Below are 13,123 nucleotides of genomic sequence, written 5' to 3'. Positions count from 1 at the left end.
TCTAATGTTCAGTTGTCCGTTTCATGTTCGCTGAAGAAGAAATGAGTGTGGGAGAGACAGTGCGTGTCTGACACAGATAACTGTGAGTTTAAATGAAGAGTAAACATCCAGCGAAGCCCTGCCAAACAAAGAGGTGCTGTTGCTTTCCTTACCAATTAGTCCTGTCTGTACGACTTCCTGGCAAATTGAGTTTCCTCACTTCAACTCAGACAGTTCTGGTGGCTTCTACACATCTTTTGCTTGTGTGTGTGTGTGTGTGTGTGTTCTCAACCTGCCTGCCACTGGCAAGAAATAACAGATGTACTTTCTAAGGATTCAATCTGAGGACCAAATAGATGTAAAACATTTGCATTTATACAGATTTGACATATTTTTAGTTTTGCTTTGTTACATTAGAAACTGAAGTAGAGTAGGAGACATTCTTTCCATTCTAACTCTTTATGCCGCATCTTTGGACATCATTATATACATTAAACATTTACATACAAATGCAAAACTATAACATTTATTGGATCTCTAAACTGAAGACAAATAATATATGGAAGATAAACAATGCAAAGATCGATTTCGGAAATCCTACATAATACATGAATAAAAAGTTTCAAATGTCAAGCGCTTACATAAAACACAGGCCAAAAAAAAAACCGGCATCAGGGTATATTAAGTCTTTAAAAAAATTCATCATTTGTATAACATACATGTTGCAAAAAAATACAAATTTACTGACAAATGTCAGATGTGATTGTAAACAGAGCTGTGGTAAATACATTTATTAGTGAACATTAGATTACAAATAAATAAAACATGCACCCTTGCTGCAGATATTTCAGTTGACAAAAGTCTTTTTTCACAAAATTTAACAGAGTAACATTGCATGTGAAAATAAATACTTTCAAAAATGTGAAAAAAGACGAGACACAACTCATTTATTCAGACTATGAAGGTATAAATAAGAAGGAGAAATTGCATAAATAAACATCAAGGAACAATAAGCATCTTCCATGTGGCCATGGAAAATAAATAAAGAGTACAAGAATGTACATTATGAACATGACTCATGTCCAGATCATGCCGGTGGTTTATCCAGTCAATAACAGAGATAGATGACTATAATCCATGTGATCTTCCTCCGTGTCCTATTCATCGATCAGAGATAGAGCTATTGAGAGAAACACAGTGGCTGATGCATTAATGTAAAACACAACAAAATGGAGGCACAGAGTCTTCCTGCGTGGCTCTGAAAAGCTTTCTCCCAAAGCATCACAAAGCATGATGCCTGGCAATTCACGCAAGGTCACATCTTAAGAGGATGGGATGGGGTTTTGAGGTGTTTATGCCTGAACAGACAGAAAGGGACTCTATGGAATGGTGCCCTACCTCTGCCTTCTATTAGCGGAGACAATCTCCTCTATTCTACTTTACAAAACAAAACAAAAGCGAGCGAAGAAACATTACCTAATCCCTTCTTATAAACAAAATAGTGTCGAGCTTTTGGAAATGCGAAATGATTTGTCAATACCACACACAAAGCCGGGCCGGGTAAAGATGTTTCCAGTTTACGGCATTAGCTCGTGGTCAAGCTAATCATTTTACCGTATAAACATGTTTATAATAAACATAAAAACATTCACATTTTTTCCGCATGAGATTTGCTAGACCTTCTGCGAACAGTACAAGGTTAGAATGAAGTTCTGCTTTGGAGACGTTTTACATACAAAGAAATCCTCTTGGAAAAGTGGCTTTATAGTATTTTTGTATTAGAAATAGTTTAACATAGAAAACAAGAACAAAACACAGGTCATGTCATTATCACATTGGTATGCGTAAAATGCAAAAAATGGAGTCCCTTTACACAAAGACGATAGTGCTCGGCAAGTTGACATGTTAGCTACGATGTTGCAAAGTCTCAGAAATTCATTTCTTACATTTGCCACTACATTAGACTTTATGAGGGCATACTTTCACCAACCATATAAAACACACAACACACTTTCCGTTTGTTTCAAATACTTCAAAATATTTAACAGAAACATATTTATATATTAAAAAGATGAAGAATTCACAACAGGAACACGTCTGCCCCCATTTTAAATATTAGTGGCATTTCATTTCTGTCCTCTGTATTGCAGCACTATGATGGGACCAGGTTCAGTCTTTTAGCTCCATCACGCGATGATCACTGAGCATTTGAGAGGCACAGACAACGACAACCGAGTTTATGTCCCCATGTCCCTTTCCACACGATTTGTCAATTCCGTCAGTCTAGACGTTTCCGCCTCTGATGCATAGACAGTGTTACCAATGCGGAAGAGCAGAACGTTCAGAGCCGTCTCGCATTCCTGAATCGCAATCCTTCCAGGGATTCTGAGTTAAAACCGAGTCTCTGAACATCTGCTTTTGAAAGTCTCCAGAAAACGTTCTGTGCCACTGAGTTGAAACACGCTTCTTGAATGAGTTGCAGTCGAGGAAGCCCATGCAAAGCCACATGCAGCACCAGCTCTCCGACAACGTGCCGCCTCGTATGGAAGGGAGTGTGGTTTTTGATAGAGGAGAAATGAAGGAGATCACGGTTGGGAAGGGTGGATTTTGTGGCCGGATTAAGCATCCTACTTACAGTTGCACGAGCCCGAGTGTTTGACTTCTAGGACGAGACCCAACGAGCATGCGGCCTGCCTCATAACGCACTCGCTCTGGTAAGTGACGTTGTCGCCGGCGCAAACGCTGTCGCCCGGGCGACTCTCGGGACACGATTCGTCGCACACCGAGCAGCGTCCTCGTCCCGTCGTCTTCTCCCACAAGCACTTTCGTCCCTCCCGGCAATCGATGTCTTCGCACGATCTGGCATCTGCGGACGTTGGATTACAACAAGTTGAACACAAAAATATAATGTATGAATTTACAGTATAACCACAGCTTTCTTGATCCCCGTTTGGCTGCATTGTTTTCACGAAAGAAACGTTAACTGCAGTCCTATTTCGCTCTTCAACTCGATTTGGTTTCAAGAGGTATTAAATAACAGAAAGCTGCAACGGTCAGAGCTAACCATGTGAAACATGAATGTGTTATTGCAACAGAAAACAGTAATGGGAACCACATGTTTAGGAGAGTATTGTGCAAGCACGAGATTCAGTCCGATTCTCACCTATGCATTTCCCCTCATACGCCACTCCGATGGACCTTCCCAGGATGCAAGTGGCTCTCCTGAGATGGCAGGCACTGGCGTACACGATCCCATCGTTCCCGCACAGGTACTGCTCGGGCGAGATCACTTCGGGGCAAAGCCGGTTGCAGGTTACACAGTAGGCGTTGTTGGTCTGGTCCAGTACGCACGTCGAACTTCCAGGACAGCGGACGTCATTGCACGACTCTGTGTACGTAATACAGCTGACATTAATCAAGAGATGAGGTGGACAGTGACCTACGTCCTAGGTGACATCAGCGAAAGGAGTGAAAAGGTTTGACGACCTACTTTTGCATTTTCCTTGGTACTGTACGGTCAGGTCGGGATGTTTCTTGCACTTGGCCCTGAGGAGGGCACATTCGGTCCTGTACGTTTTCCCATCCGAGCCACACACCGGCCCCTTCAAGGTGAGGTTGGAGCAGTCTGGGGCGCACACACACCGCGGTTTATTCCTCTTGTTCATTTTGCACTTCTTTCCGGGACCACAGTCCACATTATCGCAAGTCTCTGTCGAATCAATACACACAAGCACATAATCAAATGAGCAATTTATGCCTTTGTTATGTTTTGAACAGAATCAATCAAACATGACTAATGTTACGTTTATTTCCAGCAGATGGTACGGCACGGTAAGTCACTTAACAAGTTGCAGAGATGCACTGTATTTTTTCATGCCGTCGCATTCCATACTCAATCTGCTTAATCTTTCCTGTCTGAAATCTTCACAGGCCACCAATCACATTCCTTCAGCTTCAGTTTAACATTTTACAGATGAGCATCGCCAGCTGCTTAAACGATGAAAACCGCATAGCTTCTCTCTGGTTTTAATCTTACGTGGTACCTTTGCAAGGTATACAGTTGGGTGCGCCGCCATTGAAGATCAGCCATCTGAACAGGGTGTTGTTGGGCACATCTTCCTCTGTCCACGACGTCCCCAGTCGACCGCTCCTGCAGCAGTCCTCTCTGCTCATCCCGGACATGTACAGAACCTGGCATCTTCCGTTCTTGCCCTGCTGAAGCCAGCAGTTGCCGGCTGGAAAGATTTGATCTGTTACCACTTGACACATACAGAGAACTGTTGTGCTCATTTAAAGCACCAATACAAGAGAATGAGACCAATTAAAGCCAATTGGTGGCAAGCTTAACCACTTGCTATTGGTTATGACAGTTCTTGGTTAAATATTAAACAAACAATGTGGAATAGGGTGTAGGGTACTTTGCAAAGTTACTTGGATTGCAGTTTTTAGCCTTCTAGACTCTTCTGCCATCTGAAATCACTCAATCTCTTTACAAAACTGGTTGTGAAGGCATTTTTGATGCCTTGAAAAGACTGTTGCTAATTCTCCGAGACAGAATGTTAACGCTGCACTTATTGCATAAACTTTCCCTTATTAACAAATAATCTTAATAATTATTTACATCATCACTTTAAGACAAGTCTTTAGTGACAGAGAGGCGGCTTGGTTAGAGTGGTTAACATTTCAAGGCTAAAAGCATCATTCGTAAAAACAATTTATTCGCTTTACGCACGAAGGGTGCCAGTGCGCGCTCCTTAATGACGCCGTTAAAGTCCAGATCAATGCACGAACGGCTTAAGCATCACTTCATATTTCCCATTCAGCCTTCGCAGAGGATAAATTTCACTTTACCTTGAACTTTCTGCTGTTCCATGAAGTGCGCGAACCATATGAGAAGCGCGATCCCGCCTTGGCGGAGCTGCGGGAACTGTAGCATCCTCAGTATGAAGTGGAGACGCGCGTTGGAGAGACGGAAAACAGGCTGACAGATGTTGCGCCGATGCTTTGCACTCAGTGACTGTCATACACACGGATTCAGTCTCGCTTTTTAAATCTATATGGGGTCTCTAGTTGGATGCCTGTGGTGGGCGGTCTTCATAGTTCACAGTGGGGGGGGGCATTGTAATAGTTTGCCCACCGACATTTATCAGGTGACATTTGGACGTGTAGAAACTTTCTCTCCTCATTAAGAGCAGGATTTGGGTGTGTGGGTTTTGTAGGCTTGGATAATTTATTTGGAAATCTGGTTTGATGCCTCGAAATTATGTTTTTGATAGTTGCAAAATAATTTGTTATGTGATAGCTGTTAGTGCCATATTTTAACATGCTTTGAAGTTTAGGGAATTTTGTGAAATTGACGACAGAATGAAAATTATACTTAGAATTTGGTTCCAAAATTAGATAACTCCGTTATAAAGAAAAATAAAAAATCATGTTTTTTATTGTGCATTCCAATTAATATCAATCAAACTGCAGTTGGTTATTTTGATGTACGACATTATAACTGAAAAAAATATACAGCTAACTGACACAATCAAAAACAATAAAACACGATAACATAATAAAAAACATGATTTTGAACATGTTTAAAAACGGGGATATCTCATTTCGGAACCAAACTCTTCATATGTCCTGACATGATTTATTATTGAACCTAAAAGTATTTTAACTAAAAGCATTAATGCTCAGGTGCTCTGAGATTACAAATAGGCTATTTGGCACTGGCCTATTTCTAAAAACAACAAAACACAAAAAACTAATACTGGCAAGATGTTTAAACACTTATTGTTTACAACAAACAAGACGAGAATAATATGTGCACTTGTGAGAATGCAACTTCGTCATGCAGTTGAGTTGGGTGCAGAAGAAAAGCGATAATCTGTTAAAGTGGCCCATTATAGTGAATTTTGAGGGGCAATAATAAACTCAAGGACACGTTGGGTCTAATAGTAGTCGGGACAGTTGTTTGCTCGTCCCCGGGGTCAAACCTGTGTATATATAGCACAACAATTCGCCTTCAAAGGAAGCTATCGGGGTGTTGCGTTACAGCCCGTCTACACTGTGAGCGACGCGACGCGACGTGACGCACTAGAGCTGCTGCGCACTAGAGTGTAAAGCATCATCGGTTTTAGCAGAAGCGTTGTTTTTGTCACCAAAGCCAAACTAGTGTTAGATACAATGGAGAAACTACCACTAGGACTAAAGCGCAGTCATATGGGACAAATCACGTAATCCTGAAAGTCTCAGGTGGAAATGTCCCTCTATCGGAATATTGGGAGAAGTGCACTCAGCCCGGGACTCCCACTTGCTCCCTCCACACGTTGTTAATAACAAAGAGTTGTGAACAACCGGGACATACGTTGCACAGCTGTGGTCTGTGGTTGCAGATGTCACAGGGTTGATTGAATACCACACAGAATTGTCCAGCTCCACAAAAACACCCATCGGCTGTTAAATAAAGATAACACGTGCATTATTATGTACAATGGCTGCTTTTAACTAAACTATACAATGTGTATACTTGTTTACAGGGGCATCTAAAAAGCACGTGTTTAATCTACACAACCTATTTAGTGTTTTAATATTTGCATAATCATCACTAACTAGTCTATGGCTTGACGTGAATTTGGAGACATCTGCTGGTGGAATCGGATGACAAATAAAATAACTGGATTTAAATGGCGCAGATTTTCTAACGAAACTTTACATTCTACAGAAAAAACAAAACAAAAAAAAACACGAATTTATTGACTGTCAAAGTCGCAAAGTTTAAAAGCCTCGGCGTGATCCTCGTGCTTCCTGGTCAGCTGACTCGAGCAGAACCAATCGGACTTCTGCTCTGAGAAAGACACGCGCTGCAACTGTATCAAGTCTACATGCGTCCGTATCAAAAATACATACATGAATACCGAGGTAAGCCTTTTAAAGCGTTCACACAAATACTTTTATGGTTATCTACGTGCAGAACGTAAGTCGAAAGCGTACATGACGCAATCAAGTCATGTTTATTGACATTAGATAAAATCGACTTGATCGAGTTAGTTTCAAACTGCACATTTAACTTTAACGTTGTATGTTTACATTGGTGTCGTTGTCAGGTGTCTGTTCTCTACTTCGCAAAAAGTGCCGAATTAACGGGCCTTAAATCGGAGATTATCACTGTGTCGTCAAACGTTACATCTGCACAACTTTGGCAGCATTTAGAGGAGAAACATCCAAGGTACACAAGTCCATTTGATCTGCATTAGGATCATCTCTGAAGTTAAAATATAACATTTGAGTTTCTTCATCTGTGTATACTTTTGACCAAACATACATGAATTTGAACACATGTCAAACTTTGTCAACAGTGAATATGACTATACACAAATAATTCTGTGTCCATTGATCAAATTCCTCGTGTCCACATGGATAAAAAAAGCAGACATTTCATAGCTTTATTTAACTTTAATGTATTTATTTAGTGGTTCTCACAACTGTGCATTGTTTCAGAAAACACATTGCAGAATTTAAGGAAAATTAATATAATACAAACATTTTCACACATTGTTTTGCATGATTAGTTACTAAGGTGCTTGTTTTCCTATGGCGTGACAGCAAAAATCAAGAAAACAGACATTTAATAATATATAATATAATATATTATATAAAATAGGTTAAGCTAGGTTTATCTTCATTCTAAATGTTTGCTCTCACATCACAGGACACAATTATTTATTTCCTTTATGCATGTTGCATAATTCATGTCTGTGTTGTCTTTCCGTTGACCAAAAGTGTACTTCTTTCAGTTTTTATAAAACATAGCTTTGTCGTAAATAACAATAATGGGGTGTGACATGATTATATTGGAATTATTGGTGCTTGTCATGGGGGGAGATGTGTGCTATTACTTTATTACTTTTTAGGTTTTCAACTACTTTAAGATAAATGGATATAGACAGTGCTCGAATTGAAGGGGGGCTGGGGGGGTCCGGGACCCCCATAAGAAGTAAAAAATAGACTTTGGGGTCTCTCAGATATTTGTATTTGAGAAAAATTATAATGACAATGTGATTAAATTCATGCAATATATATGGTCAATTTTGTGAATTCATTATTTACAAAAATTTATATTAAGTTTGTTTATGGGCTAGTTGTCATGTCTCTTTAAATTTAAAACGCCCCGCCCCACGTCTAAAGACCGCTAAGTGCAGGACACTGAAAGAAGCCTGTTCTTCTATGTAAGCCTGTTTTTAATATAATAGTATATAGTTATGCATATTATAATCAAATATATTGTGTATTTTGTATAAATTGTATATTGCGAGACTAACCCCCCCCAGAAAAAAGTCTTGTGAGGGGGACCCCCAATTAGACTTGGTTCAATTCGAGCAATGGATATAGATATTTACAACTCATTGAGACACTGGGCTCTTTTACATTTGTTTTACTGCAACCACCCAAACCTCCTAGCAACCACATAGCAACGCGTCGGAGGCATCAATCACATTCTTCACAAAATGTTAAAACTGAGCCGCTTGTGTTTGTCAGACTCACTGTTATACGGGATCAGGTGGTGCTGGCTGTGCGTCAGGAGTACGTGCCTTTGAGTGAGCAGCCCTTGACCCTCAGAGAGGGAGACGAGGTGGCTGTTATACCGCCCCTCAGTGGAGGGTAGTGAAATTGCAAAGGTGTGCATCCAATATTTTTATCTGTCCGTCTGGATATGTCTGTTTGTCATTGTGTCTGATGTGATTTTTATGTATACAGGTATGGCTTTAAATGGTCGAGATGCCATTTCACTCACTACTGATAAGCTTTCTGCTGATGCTGTATCTGAATCTGTAACTTGTGCTTCCTGTGGAGCTATATCTCTTTTTATTGGTATGTCTGTTTTGTATATTAATTTGAGCTTTGCCTCTCTTTACAACTGCCTTTATTACAAATGCATACGTCGTTTTATAGCTAAATTCTATTTAAGGTACTACAAGAGATCACTTCGAGGGCATGAAAGTAGTACGCCTGGAATATGAAGCGTACGTTCCAATGGCAGAGTTGGAACTTTCGAGAATCTGCAGTGACATCAGGACAAAATGGCCGAGTGTCAGACACATCAATATACAACACAGACTGGGGTGCGTCTGAAATCTGTTCCGATAATGAGCATGTTAATTCGCCGAATGTCATTACGTACTGAGAACTGTATGTTTTGTGTCTCGTGTCCACAGTGTGGTGCCAGTAACAGAAGCAAGTGTTATAATTGGGATCTCATCGCCACACAGAAGTGATTCACTGGAGGCGGTGAAGTTTTGCATCGACACACTCAAAGCAACTGTGCCAATCTGGAAAAAGGTGTGAAAACATGTCATTCTGACTGCAGAGCACTTGTTGTTTCTGTATAGCCCTGTGACACTATGCGATAAACTATGAAACAAAGCTTAAAGGAATAGTTCACCCAAAAATCACAATTCTGTCAACTTTTACTCCTCCAGAAGTTGTTCCAAAGCAATATACGTTTTCTTATTGTGCAGAACAGAAAGAAAGATATTTGGAAGAATGTTTGTAACCAATCAGTTCAGGGGCACTATTGACTTCTACGGAAGACAAACTACTATGGTAGTCTATGGTGCCCCAGAACTGATTGGTTTCCACATTCTTCCAAATATCTTCTATAGCTTCGGAACACCTTCAGGTTGAGTAAATGATGACAGAAATGTTATTTTTGGGTAAACTTCCTTTAAATGTATTTGTTTTATTTAATTGGTGAGCAAAAACACTTAACCTATTAACTAAATACATAAATATAAATATCATAAATAAATTATATAAATAAAAATAAATAACATTTATTAAAGTTCTGTTTTCAGTTTAAATGTAGTTTTATTAATATTTGGAATGAATTTTAATTATTTTACTTTGTTTTATGTGAGACTTACTTTAAGTAAGCCACTTTTTGTCATATTATTATTTTTCATGCTGCTATATAAATTGAATTTGTTTTTATTTGTTAATTTTGTTTCGTTATTTTATTTACTAGTTTAGTTTATAAATAATAATCAGTGCAACATCTTATTTGATTTCAGTAAACATCTCTCATATCTTCACATAACCTTGTTTACTAATAATGTAGAGAATACTGAATACTACCATAATGTTCCATTTCTCAAAATTTGGTGATGCACTTAAACACCGTTTATTGTTTATTTGTACTGTTTATTGAAGTTATATATCCCATGAATTTAATAAGTGTAATCACTTTTCAGTGTATTTTTTTCAGGGTTGAGGGCTTAACTTGACATTACACTTAACATCAGTTTGAGAACTTGATGTGTTCAAAATTAGCTACTGTACTTTTCATGTTACATAAGGTAAATCTGACGGCACATAATAGTCTATCTAACATATTAAAGTATTTTACCCTGAACCTAACATTTCTCTATTCATGGAAAGTGTCCAACATAATGCTATAAATAAAAGTATATATACAGTCAGGTCGATAAATATTGGGACATCGACACAATTCTAACATTTTTGGAAACGAACAAGATGTGCTTTAACTGCAGACTGTCAGCTTTAATTTGAGGGTATTTACATCCAAATCAGGTGAACGGTGTAGGAATTACAACAGTTTGCATATGTGCCTCCCACTTGTTAAGGGACCAAAAGTAATGGGACAATTGGCTTCTCAGCAGTTCCATGGCCAGGCGTGTGTTATTCCCTCACTATCCCAGTTACAATGAGCAGATAAAACAGTAGGCGTGGCCAAAACAACTGTTTGAAACATTCCTAAAAAGAAGGAACGCACCGGTGAGCTCAACAACACCAAAAAAACAGAAAAACCACGGAAAACAACTGTGGTGGATGACCGAAGAATTCTTTCCCTGGTAAAGAAAACACCCTTCACAACAGTTGGCCAGATCAAGAACACTCTCCAGGAGGTAAGTGTATGTGTGTCAAAGTCAACAATCAAGAGAAGACTTCACCAGAGTGAATACAGAGGGTTCACCACAAGATGTAAACCATTGGTGAGCCTCAAAAACAGGAAGGACAGAATAGAGTTTGCCAAACGACATCTAAAAAAGCCTTCACAGTTCTGGAACAACATCCTATGGACAGATGAGACCAAGATCAACTTCTACCAGAGTGATGGGAAGAGAAGAGTATGGAGAAGGAAAGGAACTGCTCATGATCCTAAGCATACCACCTCATCAGTGAAGCATGGTGGTGGTAGTGTCATGGCGTGGGCATGTATGGCTGCCTATGGAACTGGTTCTCTTGTATTTATTGATGATGTTACTGCTGACAAAAGCTGCAGGATGAATTCTGAAGTGTTTCGGGCAATATTATCTGCTCATATTCAGCCAAATGCTTCAGAACTCATTGGACGGCGCTTCACAGTGCAGATGGACAATGACCCAAAGCATACTGCAAAGCAACCAAAGAGTTTCTGAAGGGAAAGAAGTGGACTGTTATGCAATGGCCAAGTCAATCACCTGACCTGAATCTGATTGAGCATGCATTTCACTTGCTGAAGAAAAAACTGAAGGGAAAATGCCCCAAGAACAAGCAGGAACTGAAGACGGTTGCAGTAGAGGCCTGGCAGAGCATCACCAGGGATGTAACCCAGCGTCTGGTGATGTCTATGCTTTCAAGACTGTAATTGACTGCAAAGGATTTGCAACCAAGTATTAAAAAGTGAAAGTTTGATTTATGATTATTATTCTGTCCCATTACTTTTGGTCCCTTAACAAGTGGGAGGCACATATGCAAACTGTTGTAGTTCCTACACTATTCACCTGATTTGGACCCTCAAATTAAAGCTGACAGTCTGCAGTTAAAGCACATCTTGTTCGTTTCATTTGAAATCCATTGTGGTGGTGTATAGAATACAATATTTATTGACCTGACTGTATGTATCGTAGCATGCTAGTTATTATCAGTCAAGTGTAATAATTTCTCTTAGTAAATAACGTTATAAAATGGCTTGGAACGTGTTTGTAATTATTTCTTTCTTTCAGGAAATATATGAGTCTGGGGAGCCTCGCTGGAAAGAGAACAAGGAGTGTTTGTGGGCAGATGGTGGATTGATCCCAAAAGTTAACTAGCAGATGAGTTACAGTGCATCTCATTTAGCATCAAGACGTTTTTATTGAAAAAATACACATCTCAAAGTTCTTGTAACGTTTCATTAACCAAAAATAAATGTTTTGATGAAAAGAATAGAGTTGACTTTTCTTCTAAAGAATGACAAGTACTAAAGAGATACCAGTGCAAATACAACATGTAAACGTGAACAATAACAAGATTCCCAACACGCATCACACCATCAGTAGAATTCATGTGCCATAGTGTATTCATTTATAATTCACCCATCAGTAGTACAGCATTTCACATTCAATCCTGTGAATTGTGACTTCACGTCTCATAAATAACGTTACGTTTTTAAAAACTGCAGTTAACCGAGAATGTTCAGTTTACGTTCTTTTCAGTACTTAGAATTTGTGCGAGTATGGAGTGGGCGCCGGTACACAATACAACATCTGTACAACAGACCCCATCACATTTCCTCTCATTAGTGCAGTGACAGACACGTTCACAGAACACTCCGCTTGTCTGCCATTGGTCAAACAAACAGATAGCTCCGCCCCAGAATCACCATATGGCTGTCGCGCCACACTCTTTACACTCTCTGGTTATGAATGTCTTATGCTGGGGCCACACAGAAAGATTTTTTTAAATCTTATAAGAGTTTTAAACGGTTCAATCCAAGATTGAATCATTTTGCTCCTATAATGTGCGGTGTGCCTTGATGTGACAAAGAAAGCACACCACATACCAACAGAGTCCTGACAGTGAACACAAATCTCGCCAATTCTCTCGAGATTTTAGAAGTTATTTATTATTTCACTGTAAGCTTTGTTTATTATATATGTGTTAAATATAAACAAATGTGTACATATAACCTTTTATGTCATTCAAAAAATATTATTAAATCTGGAAAAATTGCTGAAGCGGCGTCGTCTAAAAAATTTAATGTGGCACAGCACTAGATTTAATTGCATTGCAACTCAAATATTGTTGTATTTATGTCTTCGCAGTAATTAAAAAAGAATATTAATATCGTTTTGTAAAAAAAAGCTGCTGACATTATCCCCCGAAAGAGTCT

The 13,123-nt window shown here is 39.2% G+C and overlaps 2 protein-coding genes across 4 annotated transcripts; one reads left to right on the top strand and one right to left on the bottom strand.

The window, feature by feature from the left end:
* Window positions 1-483: 483 nt before the first annotated feature.
* fstb (follistatin b) lies at window positions 484-5,080 on the bottom strand. The gene is made up of 5 exons (XM_056737457.1): window positions 4,831-5,080; window positions 4,023-4,214; window positions 3,470-3,688; window positions 3,143-3,367; window positions 484-2,845 (listed from the first exon to the last, which is right to left on the bottom strand). The coding sequence occupies exons 1-5, from the start codon at window positions 4,913-4,915 to the stop codon at window positions 2,607-2,609; spliced, it is 960 nt and encodes a 319-aa protein (XP_056593435.1). The 5' UTR covers window positions 4,916-5,080; the 3' UTR covers window positions 484-2,606.
* A 1,586-nt stretch (window positions 5,081-6,666) lies between these two features.
* Window positions 6,667-12,171, top strand: LOC130412195 (molybdopterin synthase catalytic subunit). Of its 3 annotated transcripts, XM_056737368.1 has the most exons (6): window positions 6,877-6,891; window positions 7,077-7,198; window positions 8,728-8,841; window positions 8,939-9,092; window positions 9,186-9,309; window positions 11,976-12,171. In XM_056737368.1, the coding sequence occupies exons 3-6, from the start codon at window positions 8,730-8,732 to the stop codon at window positions 12,060-12,062; spliced, it is 477 nt and encodes a 158-aa protein (XP_056593346.1). In that variant the 5' UTR covers window positions 6,877-6,891; window positions 7,077-7,198; window positions 8,728-8,729; the 3' UTR covers window positions 12,063-12,171. The 3 variants fall into 3 exon arrangements, with proteins under 3 accessions (XP_056593348.1, XP_056593346.1, XP_056593347.1); XM_056737369.1 differs by lacking the exons at window positions 6,877-6,891; window positions 7,077-7,198 and adding an exon at window positions 8,510-8,648; XM_056737370.1 differs by lacking the exons at window positions 8,939-9,092; window positions 9,186-9,309; window positions 11,976-12,171 and adding an exon at window positions 8,509-8,648 and having other exon boundaries at window positions 6,667-6,891; window positions 8,728-8,844.
* The last annotated feature ends 952 nt before the right edge of the window (window positions 12,172-13,123 follow it).

Source organism: Triplophysa dalaica, chromosome 22 (genome assembly GCF_015846415.1).
Source record: "Triplophysa dalaica isolate WHDGS20190420 chromosome 22, ASM1584641v1, whole genome shotgun sequence".
Taxonomy (NCBI): Eukaryota; Metazoa; Chordata; class Actinopteri; order Cypriniformes; family Nemacheilidae; genus Triplophysa; species Triplophysa dalaica.
Note: the sequence above shows the minus strand (reverse complement) of the source record. Positions and strands in the feature narration are given on the sequence as shown.

Excerpts from the sequence above, each read along its gene's own strand:
- fstb (XM_056737457.1), bottom strand. The coding sequence starts at position 4,915 with ATGCTACAGTTCCCGCAGCTCCGCCAAGGCGGGATCGCGCTTCTCATA. Across the intron at positions 4,215-4,830 it reads GGAACAGCAGAAAGTTCAAG|CCGGCAACTGCTGGCTTCAG; the intron begins GTAAAGTGAAAT and ends AAATCTTTCCAG. Across the intron at positions 3,368-3,469 it reads GTACCAAGGAAAATGCAAAA|AGTCGTGCAATGACGTCCGC; the intron begins GTAGGTCGTCAA and ends TTACGTACACAG.
- LOC130412195 (XM_056737368.1), top strand. The coding sequence starts at position 8,730 with ATGGCTTTAAATGGTCGAGATGCCATTTCACTCACTACTGATAAGCTT. Across the intron at positions 8,842-8,938 it reads AGCTATATCTCTTTTTATTG|GTACTACAAGAGATCACTTC; the intron begins GTATGTCTGTTT and ends ATTCTATTTAAG. Across the intron at positions 9,310-11,975 it reads CTGTGCCAATCTGGAAAAAG|GAAATATATGAGTCTGGGGA; the intron begins GTGTGAAAACAT and ends TCTTTCTTTCAG.